The following is a 21,854-nucleotide window of genomic DNA, read 5'->3' as shown; positions in this document are numbered from 1 at the left end:
GAGTAGAACCTTCACCTCTGGGCGCTCTTGTGAGTGGTGCAGGGTCCACATGGTAGTCCGCAGGGCTGATCAGCTTGTGCTTCCTCAGCAGATCACTGTCGGCGCAATAGCGGAGGCGAGCTGGAGCTGTCACACATCACATCGTGGAGGGGGGGGGGCACAATGGGAGTCAGTGCTCGTTTACAGTGGTGCATAGAGGTGAAAAAATTCAAGACTACTAAAAAAGTCCGCAAAATTCACTTATGTCCCATGAAGATGTTACGTCTATTCATTGACTTTAATCGACAGTTTATGTAATATAATTGCCACAGGGCCTCGAATCAAATCATCCAGAAAGTGCCCGACCATGTCAGATCTCGGAAGCTAAGTTGAACGAGTACCCAGTGTGATGTGTAAACATCAATACCGGGGATAGAAATGTGGCCAGGCATGGTGCTGGTTACACCGCCTCCTTATGTGCTGTGCCGGCCTTAATAGATGTCTCCTAACAGCACTTGCCCCAGCAGTCTGTACTGTTGCACGGAGATCTGTGTATTTTGTCACTGCGCGCGTATGTGGTCTGTGTGTGTATGTACCAGGAATAAGCCCCCCAGTGCTGTCGTGGCTCTCAGCCACCTCCTGGTCGGCTGCGGCGCGGGCCCTAGCCTCGATCACATGCCTCTCCAGCATATCCGCCTCATCCATGCGCTCCTTGTACTGCTCGCGCAACTGCACGCGCACACACACATACGTACACATACACACCCATACCCACACCATCATGCTACAGACGGACAGCTCTAATTGCAGTGGATGAGTGCTGCCCACATCGGAGTAAGTGTGCGGTACATGCAACCCGATGGTTGAGAAAGCTTTGCCCACAGAATGAATTCCCAAAGATGTTTTGATAATCCACAGAATGAATTACAGCAGTATAAATTATCAAAACAACCAAAGAAGTCACCAGGTATAGTAATAGGTTTTACCCTTTTAACTGGCACAAAAACTGACACCTTTATTCAAGGCATCATGTTTGCAATAACCACAACACAAGCAGTCAAAATGCAAACAAAAGAGACAACTCTGATAATAATTGTGAGGGCAGAGCGCTGAGTTGGTGCTGCTGAGAATCATGGGTTTGAATCTAGGCAGCTGCCTGTGATTAAACCGGGTTCTGTGCCTGATCAAAAATGACTCCACAATAAAAAAAAAGACCATAAATTTGTTTCTGCAAATGTATGCGCTGTGAAGAAAGGCTATTGCCCGAAATGTCACGTATTATATATTATCATTATTTTTAAGACAGTGTTGTTGATGAATGTGTTGAGTTTATTGTTATTTGTGCTTGTGCACCACTGCCAACGAATTATCACCAAATACTGTTGAAGAATACTATTGCTGTTGTCTCCATGTCCTGCTTGATAAACATTACCACACATAACATAAAAAAGCATCCGTCGTGCTTACCTTGCGGAGCTTTTGCACATAGCGCTGATGATAGGGCTTTGGGCCACCAGCAGAGCGGTCCAGACTGGCCGCCATGTCCCGGCCAATCACCTCGGCTGAATAGAGTCCCCCAAAAATTCCTGTTAGGATGTGCGAGATGTCCTGTGCATGAAAAACAAGGACACAGACGCTCATTATCATTACCAAAAACAGAAATGTAAACGGCTCACCATCACACTGAATCCAAAGACTATTTTAGGAGAGTCCTCTGGCAATAGGATGCTGGGCCAACGCTAGTTACATTGCATGCTTTTATTGGTGATGGGAGGAACCCAGAGGACCCCGAGGAAACCCATACATAATATGGGGAGAACACACAAACTGTCCACAGGCACCCAAGTCAGGAATTTAACTCAGGAATGTATTTCTGACGCACAAGTCTTACCACTGCGCCACCCTGCCGCCGAAGGCAATGTTATGATAATCTGAGAACTTAGCCATGATGAAATGAGCAGAAACGGTTAAAGAAAGAACACAACACCAAGCGTTTAATGTGTAGATGGACACCTCGCGTATGTGTGTCTGTTAGATATGACAAGTGAATAAATAAAACTAATGAAGTCTGTTTTTATGGGTTGCATCTTTTTCAAACACTTAACATTTAAAATCTGTGTAATTAAGGTAGGGGAGTGGTGGTGCAGTGGTTAGTGCACTGTGCTATGAAATCATCGACCTGCTATCACTAACCAGCATTGACCAACGTGATGAAGTATGGTCAAACAACCTCCATGATGGACAGTTCAAGAAAATCTTTATCCATCACTGGATTTACAAAGAGGCGCAATTTTTGGACATTTTGTGAAATAGCTCTTCTGCAGAGAGAAGTGTTATTGAGAGAGAAGTAGAGCCATTGTCTAAAACGTTACCTATCAATATGAATAAATATCTTAATCTGTATGTCTCAGAAACCTCGATGGCACTTCCCAACAAGGTAGAAAGCTGAAATCTGGTACATAGGTAGCTTTTAGGACACAAACAGTAGGAAAATCTGAGATTTGTTTTATTTTAAGGCCCCCAAATTTCGATTTTAAGTGCCCAATAAACTTGTTTGTGCGTGTCATTCAAAAACCGTTCAAAATATTAGATTGAGTTTGTTTTGTTTGATAGAGCGTTAAACAGCAAATAAAATCAAAACGAAACCATTCTTTTATCTTTTACTTTTTTTGAGATATTTCCGATTCAAATGGGTTTGAACAAAAAATTACGCATTTTATGATGTTAAAATCTGAATAATTCGAAAACGGTAAAAGATTGGAGCTTCCACTCATAGAGTATTACGTTCATTAATTTGGTCTTTCTAAAAATAAAATAACGGAATATTTAAATTGAGCATTTTCCGATGGGTACGTCTTTAAACATAACAAGTTGAATCAAGTGGTCAACAATCTTTTTTGCGGAAAAATACTAATTTTTGGAGTAGTTGTTAGTGTCTGATTGTAGATTTCTTTGTAAAAAAACCACATTAAGCTAATTATATTTATTGAAAACTTTTGGCTGGCGAAGCCAGGCTTCATGAACTTGATACATATAAACATCACTATTATGTATATACAGTAAACTTCTGTTTAGGGCAGCGTTGTTGATTAATGTGCTGAAAAAAAAGTGTGTACATGCATCAAATTTACTGTGATGATGGGATGACTCATGCGAGAACAACCATCAAGCAATATATATTGAACATACAAAATGTGTGAATAATCAAAGTGTCTAAATGTCACCGCACGAGTGATTGGGAACCCTTTCCCCACCTGGTTGGAGAGGACACTGGGTTTCGCCTTGGCAAGGGACGGCTCAAAGGAGGCTGGATTCGCAGACTCCTCCACAACGTCAGCCATGTCCTTGCCTACTGCTCCACACGAGGGACACATTCCAGACAGGCGCACGTGTTGTTATGACAGCTGACAACAGAGGACACCGTGAGTGTGCGCCGTTAGGCATGGTGGCACACACGAGGATTCATTCCCATTGAGCGACGCGGCAATGGGGATTGTGACTCGGACCGAGATCACCGTCGTGTGTGGCGAGACATCATCGCGTGCTGGGATATGGTAGCACAGCAAGTGGGATGCGGTGTCCAGCTGTAAGGTAGCTGAAATACCAGGTTGGGAGTCTAATGCACAGAATTATATTTATTATCCAGCAGGTCGAACCCGCTTTTAGCCACAGTTAACGTCAGTGGTGAGTGATATCTGACCCGGTTCTGGACAACTCCCCTCCTTCTTCACCGACTCGCACTGGCCAGCGTCAAGTACGGTCAAACAACCCCCCAATAACCGGCGCGACATGGCGAGGCCATCATCCAGCAGTGTATTGACCACGGTTGATCATGACCTCCACGGTAGACGCCCTCCCGAACGCGTTTCATTCCCGTTAGTGAGCTCCCGTCCGCGTTAACGCCTACAGTCAGCAAAGAATGATCAGTACTCGCCGCCTATCTCGCTAATAAGGATAATATCCGTGGCTCGCCTTGTTACGCACAGTGGTCGCAATGCTGTTGGGAGATTTGACGCGAAGCCCCGAGGCTTCTCACTCGTGTTGACACCGGCGACTGCCCGCGTCCTCGTTTCCATGGCGACGCGGGTCACGTGGCCCGAGCGGCGTGGGGGTGGGTAGGGGGTGTCCGTGTGGAATCGATTCTAGTCGATTCAGAAGTCTTGTCTAATCAGCTGATTCGATCAAATCATTTCCACTCGTCAGTCTATCTTGATTTGCATTTATTATTTATTTTATATTTATAAAGCGCCTTTATCCAAGGTGCTTTACAAGGGTTATGCGTGGCACGTGGGTAGCTTACGGTGAATATGTATGGGTATGGGGAGGGAGGTTAGTGGGTACGGGAATTGCGGGGGGCACCTATGGATAGAGGGGAAGGATGGGCCAGGCAGAAGAAGAGGTGGGTCTGGATGGAGGAGCGGAAACGAGACATGTAGGATGCTTGCTAAATGTGATTGCTTAGCCTTTCTTCTTTGGTTCTTTCGGTAAAGTAACGTAGAATGAGAATAAAATAATAAATTGATAAAATAAAATAACACAATAAAATTCTCACGACGTTTCGGCCGCAACACAAGCGGCCGCAACGTCGTGCGAATTTTATTGTGTTATTTTAGTTTATCAATTTATTATTGTATTCTCATTCTACGTTACTTTACCGAAAGAACCAAAGAAGATGAATCCTTGCAGTCACGAAAGCTTTAAATCGATGCTTAGCCCTTTGATTCAACTCTGTTGGGGGGCCTGAAACCAAATGGGGCATCCAAACGTCAACACGAAATGTGCTGAAAACCTTCGACGCTAAATCATTCCAAGGAAAACTGTCGGCAAAAAATTGGGAAAAAACCACGAAACCTCCCTCCGAGAAACTATCACAAAATACCATTCCTGACCCTTGCCAGATCGGAGCTCCTAAGTCATAGACTCAAGGGGTATAAAGAGCGAGACTTGGAGGAGAGATGGTCATCGTTTCTGATTAGCGCAGCGTGAGTGCGCACGATACGCCACTTCGTTGAGATGTCATCTGTGGCCAGGTCGCTTCTGGCTTAGTAAGCCTTACCCAGTTAGATTTTTTAAAATTGGTTTTATTTGGAAATATTTTTAAAGGAGATTTGTCTACATTTTCTATAATTCGCACTCCTATCGTGTTTTTGTATTATTTGTTGTAACGTTCTGACCTTCCCCTACTGGACATCAGTGATATAAAAATTGTGATATAAATATTGTGAACTCCTGACATCACTCCTCGGGACAGGCACGAGGAGGCTGCTGAACCGGGGGGGCTCACGACACTCGGCGCGTGAATGCTACTTTATTTTTCGCTTGTTTGGGTGAAATTTTTTTCCCGACTCCACTTCCCTAACCTCACCCCCTTCCTAAAGTGTAATAACCACGTCCCCGAACGTTGCCCCGACGTGAGTTGGTAGTGGGGCCGTGAGCCCCACCGCCTGGCATCGTGTCTGTCCTTCGCCGAATGTCTGTACCGGACACCCACTTCCCCGTCGCTCGCGCTCTGAACCAGGCTCTTGTTTGATAATAAGACAAACATTAGAATGGATATCGGGTGGCGAGGAATATATATGCGTATGTATTCGTGTAAATGAGGGGATCTCAGCAACTCGACAACTTTTGAGAGCGTAGCCCGACTATTTATATAGCGCGATATGCTATGAAGGGGCCATTGCCTAAAACGTCGTCAAATATATATTTCCCATCATAATTATGTTTTTCTTTGGGGGGGGGTATTGGAAATAATACTGATCGCTACAGCCTACGTGTTAACTCCAAATAATAATTTTGCTTTCCTTTGAGGGGGCTCAACGATGAGATTGACGAATGCGTTGAGGGTCAGGCGAGGCGGAAAGCGGCATGCGCGCGCGGCTCGGCCAATCAGAGCGCGCGCGGCTCGGGCAATCAGAGCTCGCGCGTTCCCGCCGCCGTTACGGAGGCGCGTGGAACCAATGAGCGCGCGCCCGCCCGCCCGCCAACCGCCACCAATTTGGCGGGGAAACTCCGCCGAGTGGCGTGAGGCGATCACAAAAGTCTGGAGACGTCGTCGAGTTGTTCGAGTCCAAGGCCGAGCTACGGGGCAATTCACACGACGGCTCCGCCACGGGGGGAGGGCGCGGGTGGCCATGGAGCACGCACAGACGCTGCCGGGCGAGACGGTGTTTGACGGTGTGACCCCGGCAATGCTGGAGGAGATGCTTAACTCCCTGGCCATTGAGACGTGGCAACCCAGCCGGCCGCGGGAACCATGTGAAGGGGCCTTCGGGCGGGAAAGAGTGGCCGGTCAGCTACAGTTTAATAATTTTCGGCCACCCCGCCACTAACAACATACATCAACGTGCATTTTACATTGCGAATAAATGTCGTTCGGTCTTTTTCCTCCTAATTGCTGCCACCAATACCGCACGTGGTGTGTGCATGCACAGCCGTCATTCTTTATTTTTTCCGTGATCAATTCACGGTGGTCGTGTTTTTACCCGTGAATTACACGCAGGGACGTAACCTTACTTGGAATTCATGAGGTAAAAAGACCCATGTTACACTTCACACATTCTGTCCACCTGGTCTTGTCTAAAGCCCCGTGTGCAATGCCATGAGACAATCCGGCAAGTAGATTGACAAGGGCCGTTATCACTGATGTCTCCACATTGAAAGTGGTTAAAGCTTACAATGTATCTCCTTGATGTATCTGTCTAAATATAACAAGTGTTGTTCACCCTTTCCGCCAACCATTAGACCTGGACTTGCTTGTATTGAACCAGTTGCTGCTAAAATAATGCACTTCCAGAAAGGCCTTGTGAGAGGAATTGTAAACAAAACTACTTTATATGTAGAGGTGATATAATGTGTCAGCTTGTTTACTGTTTTTGCTTGTATTCACGTCGCTAACGATTGTTTCGGTGAATGCTGGGTTTGACTACCAAACTTGAAGTGTGAAGCTTGACTTGGCATTGAGAAGATTAAAGCCTCGTGGGCTGCGTGTAGCCCATTACCCAATACACTAAAGAGTTCCCCCCATGGTATAAAGGATTACAAATCAAAGGGCTTTGGGCATGACATCTTGAACTCTTACAAATTAACCAAACACCCCATCATTCAAACTGCAGTAGTGTATGTCAATCTTAAAAAGAAAATGTTTTATGTTGGAATCGGACTTCACATGCATTTCTTTGGTGCTCAATTTACATCTTATTTTTTTAGTTCTAGAAAATATTCACAGACATATCCTTGTCCGTCATCAGCCATGCTCAATCCACCGCTGGATTAAGTCCAACCCAACAGCTGATGGCTTATGGAGGTCTTCATCCTGCAGTGGATAGATCATGGCCGATGATGGTGTCTTGAAGTGTCCCAACATGTTTACTGTACTCCATCAAACCACGGGATACACCTGTGTGTTCTTGGACATCAGACGCATAGAGGGAGTAAATAGCCATTCACTGAAATCGCTCATTCCATTTAGGGTGGCAACAATAGAAGCAATAACATCAGCAAGCAAACTAAACACGGCGACTCGCACTGCGCGTCTTGTTTTTGGCTGCAGAGAACATCTTTCTCATATGTGAGAAGTTGCAGCTTCACACCTCCGTCAAGTACCTGGCGGTGGAGCTGTTTGACAGGTACAGTATTCCTATCGCTACAGCTGCCAGCATCACTTCCTCATTAGGAGGAAGTCCCACACACGTCAAAAGACGTGGGCGCGTTTACATCTCTCCGATGCGTTTTTGGGTCGTACCGTGTGTTCGGTACAACGGCCGATGTTTCGCTCTATGTGCTGCATAGTCGAGGCAGAAAGCGGCTCAATTTCCTGAAAAATCTACAAGCAAGTGATGCGAAACATCAGACGTCAAGCCATACAGTACAACACGAAAGAACCTCAGAACTACACTGCAAAAACCAAGCAGTTGTGCTTACATCCTGTTAGTTTCTTCCTGCCCAAACAAGCATAGGATGGTGTTAATCTCTATTCACACCAAGTCGGTCGTGGAAATTCCCGATTCCTAACGTGAGGGGTGGGGGGGAGTGTCTCCATTTGACAACTACGGATGATTTCCTGGGGTGGAGCGGTGTGGCACTGGTTAGCGCACTGCACTATGAACCCGGCGACATGAGTTTGGTTGCTGACCATGGTTAAGATTAGTGGTGATATCTGAACCAGTTCTGCCCCCTACACCTTTACCAACTCGCATTGACCAGCGTGATGAAATATGATTCAAACAATCCCCACGACTGACGGCCTGGATACCTTCATTGAGCAGTGGATTGACGGGGCTGTAAATGACTTCCCAAAAAAGTGGTACATTGAATATAGCATTATCTAGACAGTATAAGGCGGTGTTAGAACTGAAGTATTCAATTGTGCCTCCCCTCCACCCCCATGCCACAACTGTCACCCTATATCTGTTTGTTTTTGTAACTTGATTATGCTACTTGGAAAGTACCATATCATTTAACATTGATTTGTCTGACAAATATGTCCATGTATCGTGACAGTTTTTGCCCTAATTTGTTTGCTTCATAGCTGTACATTTGTTTTTCTTTTGTTCTTTAGGTGGCCAAGTTCACTTGTAAATTAGACTATCTTGGTCTCTTGAGTCCTCACCTGGTTAAATAAACTTGAATTTACAGGTACATGCTACAGCAGACCAAGGCACAGTGCGACGAGTGGCTGAAGGAGAAAGCGGCGGGAAGTTCTGACGAAATTAACTGGGAGGCTCGGCTGCCAGACCTGAAGAGCGAGTTGCTGCTGCTGTTGCGCATGGTGTCATGTGTACAGATTGCCAGCAAGCAGATGGCTCACTACAAGGTGCAAGAGCAACCCTAAGCCCTCCAATGGCTATGTGTACTTGTGCAGCCCTTGGTAATCTTGCTGGATGAGAGCATTCCCACACCGTGATGATCATGGGGTTTATTTGATCATGTCATGCTAGTCGGTATAGATTGGTGAATGTGTGAAGCATAGATCTCACCACACCTCCGATTAGCACGGTTGGCTACGTACTATGCGAAATAAGTTAAACATACAGATGTGGAGCATATAATTGGAGTACAATTAATGTTGCAATTACCTCTGCTGGCCACGTTTTCCAGCAGCCTATAACACCTGTAATGCATGCTTCTCTCACATCCAAATATTATGCAAGCTTAGCCTACTTAGCTTTTGAAATGTGACGAGATAGGCACATTCCGGGTCATTTGTATGTTGAACTGTGCTAATCGGATGTGCCTTTGGTGGCTTCAACCTATCCATAATAAAGGTTTTTGGGTTAGATCGCATTATGTGTCGCAACCCTCCACCACCCGACACGGCCAATCAGTAAAAATGTGTCACGTTAACAAAACGCCAATTAGTTACTTCTTCAGCCCAAGTGTGTTTGAAGAGTGAATCCACAACATTTCGAATTGGAGTACGACGTTTCGCTGGTAATTACATCCAGCATCTTCGGGAGATTTGCCAGAATAGTGAAGCCATCCACCTGCTTCCAGTCTTAAATAGTGCAGGATGACGTCATCATTGTTGAACACCATCAGGTTTTGATATAGAGGCAGAGGTGGGGGCGGTATTGCAATTATGTAATAGATCAGTAATCAGCCACTTAGCATGTGTCTCCCCTATAAGGAATTGCAATATATTGACTTAAAACTTTCGTGACTGCAGGAATTAATATTCTTTGGTTCTAGAAAAAATAAAAAGAAAGTTTTGATCGCAACACAAGCGGTCCCCTTTTCCAGATGACGACTGCTTGTGTTGCGATCGAAACGTGGTTTTTATTTCTATCTACGTTATTTTACTGAAGGAACCAAAGAATATGAATTGCAATATGTATTGTGTATTACTTAATAATATGCTTCCAGGCTGCGCTGAGTCTGTAGCTCTCACAGCGGTTGAAATCATTTGTATTCTCAATTTCGATTGATTCTCTAATTAGTCTTGGCCAGTAATAATTAGTTTTTCAACGTTATTAAATTAAATGTCCTTGTTGGCAAGCATGCTCTGCCACTGCTGACAGCTGTATTTGAGATAATTTAACGTTCCTTTGGTGTTCTTTTAGTCTTACGATAATGTTACGTCCCGTCTGTCCAATAAAGCATTTACCGCATAAGCAATTGATCCGATATACACCTTCTGTTGATAACTTCGATAATTAATCTTTAGTACAGGACACTAGTTTTTGAATTTTATGTACCGTACCAAATCTCACTTTAATGTTTTGCCTTTTTTATAAAATACTGGCTAATTTGTCAGTAACTGCCGAGATATATGGTATTTTAATTGTTTTGATAATCTGATTACTTTCAGCAGTATTGTTGTTCGGGCTTGGTTTGGCATTCAATGCTCTGTTAATTTGAGCATTATTTTAGCCATTCAGTCGTAGTGCTTCTTTGACATGTTTAATCTCTCTCCTGAGACTTTCACCATCTGACACTGTTCTTGCCCGATGTATGAGCGTCTTGATGAGAGAGGATTTCTGTGCTGGGTGATGATGCGAATCTGCATTCAGATAGGCATCAGTGTGCGTTCCCTTTCGGTAGACGCTGTGTATTATTTTACCATTTTGACCGCACCGCTGGGATAAAACTGGGAAAATTTTGATAAGTTTCGTGTGGATGTTTGTGTAGATGGTGACGCTAAAGCCTGCCCAAATGCTGATCCAGGCGCTGTCTGGGTCCAGCATTGACTTGGAGCAAATCCTTTCCTCTGAGATGGCCGTGCTGAAAGCGCTCAATTATTACATCAACCCTGCCTCGCCACTCACACACGTGGACATGATCATCGCGGTCCTGGGTAAGCATGTGCATGAGCAGCTCTGTATACTTTATGTTTGCAATGTAAATTATATGCATTGATACATTTGAAGTGATTTCCACTCAAATGAGCAGTGAGGGAGTGTTCATATTCTGATTACAACCGCACCATTGGTGGAGCTTCCTTATTCTTATGGCAGGAGCCAGTCTCTTTCTTATACAGAACAATCATTGTTGACTTGCTCACACAGTTGTAGAAATGTTATCCACCCAGGAGGCTTAATGGGCTGAATAAACCCCAAACCATGATTTTATCGCTGAGCCACTGGCCAGTTTTAGATAGACAGGTAAGCATTATTACCTATGACATGGAGCAGAAACGTGGACATTTTTGACGTAAAAAAATTTAATCTGAAGATTGCAAAGAGAAAGAAAGAGGAACACATAGATTAGAGAACACACTCAAATTATTTACATAGACTGCTTAGAAAAATAAGTCGGCTTAGACAGGAGCCATCACGAGAAGGGATGATGGCCGGTGATTGAGACTAATAAATCAGCGGCAGCCAATGAAGGCAACATGCCTGAGAGGACATCCACTGTGGCGAAATGAAACCGGACCATGTGCAGGATATAGATGTATTGTTATACTGCAGGACAAAGAGGGATTGTAACAGCTTGGAGAGGCCTTCATTCAGAAGTGGCCGATGCATAGCTTAATGTGATTGCAATTGTTCTTACATTTTATTCATATTTTCACGAGTAACCTTTCGAAGCTATATTTTTTACGTACGATATTTGTGCACTAAAATGTTTGTACAGTACTACACATGCTTGAATTACACCCAAGGCGTTCCTTACATAATACACTTTAGTATATCGCCTTTCACCTGGTTATGAAGTTCATGTACATATGTATGATATATTGGTGTGATCCTGGGAATTGCTTACATTGAACTGGTGGCCGTATATCAGAATATTTATCTCAACAAAAAACAAGGCACAGATTCCTTGGGAAGTGTTGTGGGGCAGTCGTGTAATTCAAACAAGAGTGAAGCATTTTGAGGCCACTGGCAAGAGGGAAAAGGTGCCTTTTACACTACAACGCAGGTACACATAACTGTACTGTGCTTGCATACCTGCTTTAAGAATGTAGGATCAGTCACGTTTGCATGCCAACTGCGAGCACCTGTCAAAATATATCGCAAGTAATATCCCTCTGATAAAAAAAACACCAGTGCGGCTTGGCCAATAACAGGGAATAATGCAAAGTTAGAAGCAGCTCATCACAGATGCCCAAGACATATCCTACACATTTCATTAAAATGCTTGATATTAAAGAGTTCCGTCAACAAACCAATCGTTAATGTCCATCAGAAAACACCGCTATATAAAATGCCTGGGACCAGGGGCGGAGCCAGGATTTTGACTTTGGGTGGGCTGACTTCAATATTCTGAGATATCCAGTGTATGTTTTCCAATGGGCGCCACAAATGTATAAAACAAATTCCATTGGATTTGAACGCGGAGTTTATTAATAGGTCGGAACCGCTGTAGCTAATAAGTTCGATCAGTTCGAAAGGCTGCCGCTCAAACAGCCTGCAGGGCAGCACAAGGGGGCAGCCAGCATTTTGCAGCAGCCGGATATCCGGTTATCCCGATTACCGACTTTCCAAAGTCCCCCCTGTGGCTCCGCCCCTAGCTGGGATACATTTGCCGCATGCCACCGCAAAGATAATCGAAACGAGACTTCTACTGGACATCAGAAATTGGGAGATGGAAGATGAGGAGCTTGATCTAGACTTGGGACATACAAAGGGGCATAGCATGTTGGGGTTATTTGGGAAGGGCTTCTGCTGATGGCACAGGATTGTGATGAGTGGAGGCGTTGGGTTTCAAGATGTCAGCGAACCGAAGACCTAAGCCTCGGGTTTAGCATGATTTATTGTAAACATCGCCCAGATCACAGCTCATTGAGAGTGATGCCATTGGCAGGGCACAACGACCCCACCTTGCCTGTGAAGTCTCTGCACAGCATCAGCCTGAAGGTGCTGGATGTCGTTTACCTCCTACGAACCGCCGTGTACAACGACCTGCTCTTAGGCACTTCTACCGGGGATGCGTTGGACCCAAGTGATGTGACATACAGGTCTTGCTAGTACTCGTCTTGTACACATTGTGGCTTTCCTCGTTGGCAGATTCATCTGTTTACAGTGTATTTCCAGAGCAATGTTTAAAAAGACTACATAAGAAAAACACCAAATACTGTTGTACATGTACAGCTCTTGTGAATCAACTGCTCGATTGCGGGGGTATTTGACCATACTTCACCACGGCTGGTCAGTGCTGGTTGAAGGCAGGGAGCATAGACTTTGAAGCACCACAATACAATGCATTTTGCTGTCCTCAGCTGACAATATACAGCCTCCACAGTAACCAAACACCTCGTGCATGGTGGTCACCCATCCAAGTGTGATGAGACCAGACAAGGTGGTATGAAAAATGTTTATAGAATAATCAAAGTTTAATTACCATTTTCGGTATAAACCAATGTTCTCGACTAAATTAAATTACTACCAGCAGTGGTAATTGTTTTAGAATATTAGTCATGTTAATGTATTCACACACATCTCCGTGATACACACGTGGGTATGTAGATAAAAGCGTGCAGGATACCGATAACATGCGTTTTCGTGAGCAGAATTAGGTCATCGCGTGCAGAATACATTCTACACAAGGTGATATGCAACATGAACTCGCTATCGCTTCACGCATGTTAAAAGTTGTGTACACACGAACCTACGTGTTACTGTGTCATACATGTAGGCCAAACTCTTACATGAGTGCGTCTCAATCCTTTTTAATTCCACGGTACAATTTGCCCAACTGCCCATACGCGACCCAGAGAGCTGAGGGCTGGGGGTGGGGCCAGATTTTTTTTTTTAAGGACTGCACCACGACCAATGGTGTGCCCATTGCTTAAAAAAATTCAGGTCACCAACCCAGCTGTAATGAAGCCATAGTAGTAGCGGTGGTAATTTTATCAATAGTAATATAATCAAGTCAGATCAACATTAGTGGTAATATTAGCAGTGCAAGAAGCAATCCATATGCCGAATATTTATTCTATACAACTGACAACCATTGCTGGCACCCCTAATGAGACTAAACTGGCATTTCCATTCAGAGAAAACTTCTGGAGAGTGGAAGGAGACTTCATGCTGCTGGCGGTCTCCGTGATCTCGGCTGCTGCATACTTTTGCTGCTACCCGATCTGCCAGAAGGTATTAAACCCGCTAAAAAAACATGCCGTGGTTGTAATACAGAACGGAGAAAGCGCCAGACATGTTCATAATGTTTTTCCGCACACAACAGGTGATGGAGCAGGCGTGCAGAACAACCTGCATTCCGGAGCAGGACGTGAGCAACTTTGCGAAGGTGCTGGTTCAGTGCGTGTGGAAGTTGGAGGACAGGGCGCAAAGTTAATCCGCGCATTTGCAGACCTGTAACGGGGGATGCAGATCTTCGCCGACTGGCTCACATTGTCTGAAGCGCGAGTCTGTCACTCTCAATGCAATATTTGTTATTTTTAAGAGTTCATTATGACCACGGGCCATGGTCAAATTCACTGCAGGATGGACACCTCTCCAAGCCACCACCACCTCTCATGTGCCTGAAATATATGTACATCTAGCATCTGCACATGAGCCAATTTGTTCCATTACTCAGTGATTTCTTGCTCAAATAAGCAGAGGCAGTGCTCATCTCCTGTTTAGAGCTCGAAGCCAGAATTGGAAATTCCTCATTCCTATGGCAGGGCCGATTTACAGAAGACAACCACTGTTGACTTTCCCACAAAGTGGTACTAATTTTAGTGATGCTGGAGGGATGATGAGTTGAGTCAATCCCCAATCAGTGCTGAACTTGCAATTTTTCTGATTGGGAGCAGCTTTACTCTCCTGTTGAGCCACCAGGCCGGTTTTCATCATTAAAGTCTTCCATTGTTTTTTCATTGTTGATGGTTATATTTTAATGTTAAGAGGTTTAAAATTCCTTCACTAAATGCGACAATGCCATTGGGTATATCGGCCACACGTGTATTTATTAAAAACAATAAAACTATATATACAGGAAAACGTGAAAAATTATATCGTTTTAACATTCCCACGAGCACTTATTGTACATTCCTTGTGAAAACACGCAGAGATACTGCACAGACAAGCACCGTTTGTGTGTACTTGAAGGGAAACTAACACTGATCACCTCAGTCTGAGTCATAATTATTCCCTGTGGCTGTTTCAACACCCATGGCCAGCTCCTCCTCATGTCCCCTCAATCGATCTCCTGGTGGTAGAGAACAAGACAAAACAGCAGATTACTATGCAGGATATTCCATGCACAACGTTGTTGAGGAAGGTAAAGTGTTAAAGCTAATTTGTATAATGCCACACCGATGAACAAACCAGTCTGAGCATGCTCAACCTCATCGGATCTCAGAAGCGTGGTTGAGCCTAGGCAGTGCTTTTATGGGCAACCAAAAGGCACACAGGTGTTACAGGGCACTGCGGGGCTACGTTGTTGGTAGCCCAGGGCAGTCCAGAAAAATACATTGGAATGTACTTGTATTCCTCCTGCAACGATGCATCCTGCCTTCACAAAGCTTCACCGAACAGCGTGGCAAGGTATGATCGATTAAGACCAATCAACAACATGGTGTGGGGTAGGCCCTCATCCAGCAGTATACTGAGAAAAGGCTGTACACGCGATTTAACCCAAAAACCTGTATTATGGATGAAATTATTCATGTTGACAATGTCATCACTGTGACCTACGGATGAGCTCAGCGATGGCCCTCTGTGTTCGCTTTTCGAGCTTCTCCATCTTCTTGGCAACATCTCTCTTCAAGTCCCTATGCAGCACAAATATCCAATTATATCCAGGTCACATATGCCACGTTATATGAAAAAATATATATACCTGTGATTGCAATGTAAAAACTGAAGGTAAAAGGTACTTTACTTACCAGTCCGGTTTTCTGGGAGCAAGGTTGGCCAAATCCTACCAAAAAATACACATTACTTAAAACTTGTTTATAATTATTTAGCTTATACAGAGAGATTTACAATTTAGTTTTGCAGTTACAAATGTAAGTCACACATGCAACCAGACAAATTACACCTTTAATTTTACAATACATAGAAAGTTCATGGAAGCGATACACGCAAGGCAAAGTCTAAAACTTAAGGAGTGGTAAACAAGAAGATGGTTCATCTGCCATACCACTTCCTCTATGATTGGTTGAGGCTTTCCAGCTTCCAGCTGATCTTGGACTTTTTCATCAACTGAAAAAAACAGTGAATGTTTCACAAAGGGATCGTGTTTACACGAATAAACATATGCTGCAAAACATCCGAGACACTGCTTACCTGATGCTGGTTTGGCCTGAGGCTGCTGACGCATTTTCAGCTCTGTATCTTCTGGAGTATAGTTGCGAAGTTTTAATTCTCTGAAATATATTTGAAAATTTGAAAAATAAATTAATGATTGAAAGGTGATATTCATGATGTGGGTATTTGCAAGTTTATCCACATGAATATGATTTATAACATGCATTCACAGTGATTATACATTCCACAGGACATACACATTTGGTACATGTACAGCCCTTCTGTCAAAATATTCCTGGATGAGGGCCTCCCCACGTTGTGGGTCATGAGGATTACTTGACCACACCTCATGACGGTCAATGCAAGTTGGTGAAAACGTATAGCATAGACGTATAAGCATGGTAAAGTACAATATATGTTTATGCACTGTCCTGCTGTGCTATCCCTAATGAGTATGACTGCATGGCCACCTACTTGTGTTTAGTTTCCTCTTCGGCAAACCTCTTCTCGTCGGGCTCTCCTTCCTCCTGTCCTTTGGCCTTCACACACATGCATGCATTGTTGGACCATACTTATTTACATCCCAGATCTCCTTTGTAAAAATATTTTTTTCTCCAAGGAGTCTCACCTGGATATAAGCATATTTATAAGCCTATCATTGTTGCATTTAAGTAAATCAGAACTATGTTTATTCGTTATGAATCCATAAAAACAGACCACTTGCGTCAATTATATAACTTGGTCACCACCTCTCTGCCAAGCCAAACCATCGTCGAATCCATCTCAATGTCATTAAACAATACATCTCGTTCATTTTAAAGTGCTGTGAATGACACTACAGCTCTGAAGATGAATGCTGCTATCAATCGTTATGCGTTGCAACCGGAGGGCATAACATGTACATATTTACAAGCCGACGAAAGCGGATATTACAGTACGGAATCGAGATGCTTTACCTTCAAAAGTGACCTCTGGTCCACAGTGCGGGGGAAGCGCTTTCCCAAACCCCCCAAGAATAATATGTAACCGTCGTGTGGCAGTCAAAGATACATTTTTAATTCTCAGAGACAAATAAGTGCAAAAACATAGCATGTTTTATTACGTGCGATAATTGGTAAAGGGGCTGAGAAAATCAACTAACTCATTCCACTTGGGAACCCGGATGAATCACAGGAGGCTGCCTGGAACTAAACCCAGATTGTCAGTGGTGCCAGCTCAGCGCTCTGCCATCTGAGCCACCTGGCCACCTTATTCTTATTGTTCGATTATAAAACAGCGAACTGCCCATATGTTTTCAGCAACCCATATATTCGCGTATATAGCCAAAGAATGGCACAGAAACCCAGACTTACAACACAGACCAATAGCTTCTAAAGTCTTAACACAAAATCGAGTGGAATAGCTATCGAATGTGCAGGTGGTGCATCTGCACCAGGGCCAATGGAGGAGGGTGGTATGTGTGGGGCCATCAATAACTGTTCATAAAGTTTTTTTTGGGTTATATCGCGTATGTGTCGTCACCCTCCACCACCCGATACAGCCAGTAAGGGTTTTCACGTAAACGCGCCAATTAGTTACTACTTCAGCCCACCAGTGTTTTGAAGTAAATTCACATTTACAATTTTAGTACGACGTTTCGCTGGTCAGCATCATCGGGGGATTTGCCAGAATAGTTAAGCAATCCACCTGCTTTCGGTATTACTTAATAATACGATTCCAGGCCGCACTAAGCCTGTAGCTCTCAGAGCGGTTAAATTATTTGTATTTCTCTCAAATTAAACCGATTCTCGAATTAGTTTCTGCCAGTGATAATTCGTTTTACACAACACTTCAACGTCATCAAAATCAATTGAGTGTCCTTGTTGGCAAGCATGTTCTGCAACTGCCGAGAGTTGTGTTTGTGAGTATTTAATATTTCTTTGGTATTCTTTTAGTCTTACGCTAATGTTAGGTCCCATCTGTCCAGTATAGCAATAACAGTGATTAGCCACTATAGAGCGCGAACTTGGCAGAGCCAAAGGGACATTTGGTGGTGCACGACCCAACCCGACACCCGCCTAGCGCGGGCCCTGCCGAACACTTGGACCACCGCTCAGCTTGAGACCTCTGCAGCCGACTGCTGCGGGGCCACGAGCTGATGGGAGCGATGGAAGCTGTACCTGCAGCTGCTTGCTCCTCAGAGCCTTGAGCCGCTCCTTCCTCTGCAGCGCGTTCTCCTGGAGACTCTTGCCGCCACCACCACCACCAGCTGCCGCCGCCGCCGCCATCCCAGCCACACGTGGCGACCCAGCGGCGTGACCTGTTCCCGCGTCCAGAGCTCGCCCCCACAACAGCCCCCGCTCTTTGCGACGCGAGCAACTGACTTTAAATTACACTCACGCGTTGCACTGTGCAAGTTTCTATCGAGTGATTATAAACGTGTTAAAAGAGAGAATTGTAACGAGGATGTTGGGACCGCGCTTCGGCTGAGAGGAGGCCGTGGATTGAACCACGTGACCACGCGCCCCACCAATTGGGAGCGCGCGCTGTCAGCTGACGTCGCCTAGCAACGCGGCCTACGCTAAAAAGTTGCCAGAAGCGCGCTAGACTTGCAGCCGTAACAAGCAACAAACACGGTGGCGATGAAAATAGAGCAACACACACGAGCTACTGCAGTATAGTTTTACGGCAGCTTATTCGTGTTATCTATTACTGGGGTTATTCACTTCAGTGGGGCGGTGGCACAGCGGTTCGCGCGCTGCGATACTAATTCCAGCGACCCGTGTTTGATTCCTATACAAATTCTTACCCCCCTCTCCTTCACTAATCCAAATGACATTGCGCGGCTAAGTACTATATGGTAATACCAAAATGTCCGATATTGTGTGCAGTGGCATTCATCCAGCAGTGGATATGCAAAAGGACTATTAAGTTCCAAAACACCCCGCGTAGGGCCCTTTTGATAAAAATAAAAGTCTTGACACTCCGGATTTCTCAATTAAACATACTCATTGCAACATGGACATTACACGCCCACCTTAGGATATAAGTACGCAGGATAGTTAGAGGAGGTTTGCGTCGCTTGGCGAGTCGCTATCGAGCAGTGGATTGACCATGGCTGACGATGACGTCATTCAACCACGCGCGTGGGAGGTTGACGTCGGTACCAGTTACGCCCCGGGTCGGGTGCTCCTTACAAATCATACAATTGACAAGTACCCAGGTCGGACGCTTTTTAATATCATACACACGACAAGTATTCAGGTCAGACGCTTTTAGATATCATACACTCGACAAGTACCCAGATTGGGTGCTTTTATATATCATACACTCGACAAGTACCCATGTCGGATGGTCTGAGATATCATACACTCGACCAGTACCAGGGTCAGATGCTATTAAATATCCCTATTGATCCAATGTACTGCAGGTGCTGGTAGTTTAGAAATCATACATTTGACAAGAACCCAAGGGCGAAGATAAAATAAATCATACACTTGATAAGATCAATGGCTGAAATAATAAATTTGTTAAGATCCGTCATTATTCGACTATGTATAAAAGCTTTCTCGGAAGAGTCGAATATATCAGAGGTAAGAAACAAAAGTTACAGAGACCAACGTGAGAATTTAAAGCCATTGGTAAGGGATTGCCTATCAGAACTCGATAACATAACGTTATGAGATAATGTGTACGGATATGCGAAAGAAATACAAGTTATGAGAACCAACTTAATCGGATATACTTATATGAATAATGCCATGAAAATTCACTGAATCGACAATACAACTATTGGGGCATTATGCGTATTAGTATTACAGAATGTAAAGCCATTAAGGTAGATATCCTTGATAGTATTAATAAATATACGCAAAATGATTCGGATATTAAAATCAGCACTCGGGGTTAAAAGCTCAATGGGTTTACTTATTCGAACTAAGCTATGTAAACCTTCGGGACGGATATGCTTATCCGAATTATGCTATATAGAGCGACCAAGTCGGATATGCGGATCTGCGCTAGGGAATGTAACCCCCTTGAGTTGGATATGCGGATCTGCGCTAGGGAATGTGAATCCGCCCCGGCGCGGGCGGGGGAGCAAAGTGCGGGAGTTGGTGGCGCCAGAAGCGGCGGGGAGGAGGAGGCGGAGGAGGAGGCGGAGGCGGTGCCGGGCTGTGCTCGCCGACACAAGCAGAAGCCGCGGTCATCGTCGTCAACTTCCTCGCCTGTCTTCGCCGCCCGAGCCGTGGTGGTGGCGGCGATGATGATGATGAAGTCGATGCCATCGCGGCCGTGAGCGGTGCGGCGAGTGACGGCGGCCGTGATGGCCTCACAGGAGCGACTCTACGAGCTGTGGATGCTGTACTTCACCAAGGTGAGTGTGCAGGCACCAGCCAGGAAGAGGACGAGTCAACACAGGCCTTCTCCTCCTCCTTCACCTCCTCCGCTTCTTCACCGCCACTTCAAACGCAACTTTTCATCGTCTTCACCTCCACTTCCTCCACTTGTTCACCACTTCTTCACACTGCACTTCCCCACCTCCACCTCTTCACCACCTCCACCTCACCGCCACTTGACAGAGTTTCCAAACACAACTCTCCACCTCCGCCTCCTCACCTCAGCCTCCTCACTTCCACCCCTTCACCTCCACCTCTTCACCTCCTCACCTCCACCTCCTCACCCCTGCCCGCCTGCCTGGCTGCGTGAGTTGAGTCGTCCTCGCGGTTTGCCCGATTCGTTAACAAGCAGGCGGCAGAAGTAGCCGGCACGAGAAGCTAAGGGAGCCTCGCTGGTGCAGGCACCGCAGTGACAACAACAACAACAGCAGCAGCAGGAGGAGGAGGCACGCGGAGCTGCGGCAGCCGCAGGGAAGCAGCGCTGCTGAGGCGATGAAAGTGGCCGAAGCTGACATGAGTCGTTTGAAGCAGCAATAAGCCCGGGGGAGCAACAGTTGTTGACACAAGGGAGAGATGCAACAGGCAGCAGCAGCAGTAGCAGCAGCAGGAGGAGGATCGGGTGGAGAAGCGAGAGAGAAAGTAGCAGTAGCAGCGAGGATAGAGTCGTGGGTGGAGAAGCAGCGAGAAGTTTGCTTTTCCGGGTTCCGTGCCTCGCCGCGATGGAGAAACATCCTGGGCGCCGCCCGCGTTGGCCGACGTTCGATTCAGCATCACGAGGGAGGACAAACTTCACAGCCTCTAGCCCGTCACCTCGTCTAACCATTTACCTATCCTATCCCGTCATCACTCGCCCCATCACCTTGCCTAGCCCGGCACAGGTGAGCCGCAGGTGAGCGACTCCTGTTTGCTAGCTGCTCGAGGCTGGTCCTTCAGCAGTCGACCCCTGGGGGACTCGACTCCCATGTGTCAGAGCTCCTGGAATGCAGCCGACTCCCGTGCTGTCTTGTCTGCAGGTGGCCACTGTGGGTCTCGGCTATTTGTGAATGCATTGTCTCGAGTGCTGTGTTATTATTGTAATTACGGGATTTGCAACAGCCGGGACTTCAGTGTCCCGTGAAGACTGACAGATTTCCCAGAACAGGAGCTGCTTTCTCACCAAGGTGGGAGAGCCATAGAAGGAACCTTTGGGTCTCGACCTCCACGTAATCTCCAATTCTTATTCAACCCTAACTTGTCCCATTTGTCTTGTCTCCAACAATTGTTGATAACCCCTGGGTTAATTAATACAAAATCTCAATCATGGATGCATTTTGCCGGGTTCACGAGTATTGTCCAAAGTGACCTCACGGAGGTGTTGGCT

At 45.4% G+C, this 21,854-nt stretch overlaps 4 protein-coding genes across 8 annotated transcripts in view; 2 read left to right on the top strand and 2 right to left on the bottom strand.

Moving 5' to 3' along the window:
• The window catches only part of DLEC1 (DLEC1 cilia and flagella associated protein), a 36,547-nt gene extending 32,467 nt beyond the window's left edge, over positions 1-4,080 (bottom strand). The window contains exons 1-5 of the mRNA XM_032957344.2: positions 3,964-4,080; positions 3,234-3,331; positions 1,447-1,587; positions 576-708; positions 16-126 (exon numbers count right to left, since the gene is read on the bottom strand). Coding sequence (XP_032813235.2) covers positions 16-126; positions 576-708; positions 1,447-1,587; positions 3,234-3,320 — 472 coding nt within the window. The 5' untranslated portion in view covers positions 3,321-3,331; positions 3,964-4,080. The remainder of the gene's footprint in view (positions 1-15; positions 127-575; positions 709-1,446; positions 1,588-3,233; positions 3,332-3,963) is intronic.
• Positions 4,081-5,737: 1,657 nt separating this feature from the next.
• Positions 5,738-14,737, top strand: CNTD1 (cyclin N-terminal domain containing 1). Of its 4 annotated transcripts, XM_032957353.2 has the most exons (7): positions 5,944-6,267; positions 7,529-7,604; positions 8,614-8,791; positions 10,606-10,771; positions 12,727-12,880; positions 13,919-14,015; positions 14,107-14,737. In XM_032957353.2, the coding sequence occupies exons 1-7, from the start codon at positions 6,111-6,113 to the stop codon at positions 14,215-14,217; spliced, it is 939 nt and encodes a 312-aa protein (XP_032813244.2). In that variant the 5' UTR covers positions 5,944-6,110; the 3' UTR covers positions 14,218-14,737. The 4 variants fall into 4 exon arrangements, with proteins under 4 accessions (XP_075924152.1, XP_075924151.1, XP_032813244.2 ...); XM_076068036.1 differs by lacking the exon at positions 12,727-12,880 and having other exon boundaries at positions 5,741-6,267; positions 14,107-14,244; XM_076068035.1 differs by having other exon boundaries at positions 5,950-6,267; positions 13,919-14,737.
• A 75-nt stretch (positions 14,738-14,812) lies between these two features.
• Positions 14,813-19,223, bottom strand: CCDC12 (coiled-coil domain containing 12). Its single transcript, XM_032957354.2, has 7 exons — positions 18,278-19,223; positions 16,593-16,657; positions 16,158-16,237; positions 16,012-16,073; positions 15,755-15,789; positions 15,564-15,640; positions 14,813-15,075 (listed from the first exon to the last, which is right to left on the bottom strand). Exons 1-7 carry the CDS (start codon positions 18,383-18,385, stop codon positions 14,996-14,998), a joined length of 507 nt encoding a protein of 168 aa, XP_032813245.2. The 5' UTR covers positions 18,386-19,223; the 3' UTR covers positions 14,813-14,995.
• A 987-nt stretch (positions 19,224-20,210) lies between these two features.
• Positions 20,211-21,854, top strand: part of LOC116943965 (neurobeachin-like protein 1) — a 55,913-nt gene continuing 54,269 nt past the window's right edge. For both annotated transcript variants that reach the window (XM_032957352.2, XM_032957351.2), the window contains exon 1: positions 20,211-20,472. In XM_032957352.2, the coding sequence (XP_032813243.2) occupies positions 20,422-20,472 (51 nt within the window). In that variant the 5' untranslated portion in view covers positions 20,211-20,421. The remainder of the gene's footprint in view (positions 20,473-21,854) is intronic.

Source organism: Petromyzon marinus, chromosome 19 (assembly GCF_048934315.1).
Source record: "Petromyzon marinus isolate PM22_M1 ecotype Great Lakes invasive population chromosome 19, UKy_Petmar_22M1.pri1.0, whole genome shotgun sequence".
NCBI lineage: Eukaryota > Metazoa > Chordata > Hyperoartia > Petromyzontiformes > Petromyzontidae > Petromyzon > Petromyzon marinus.
This window is presented reverse-complemented; position numbering and strand designations above follow the sequence as displayed.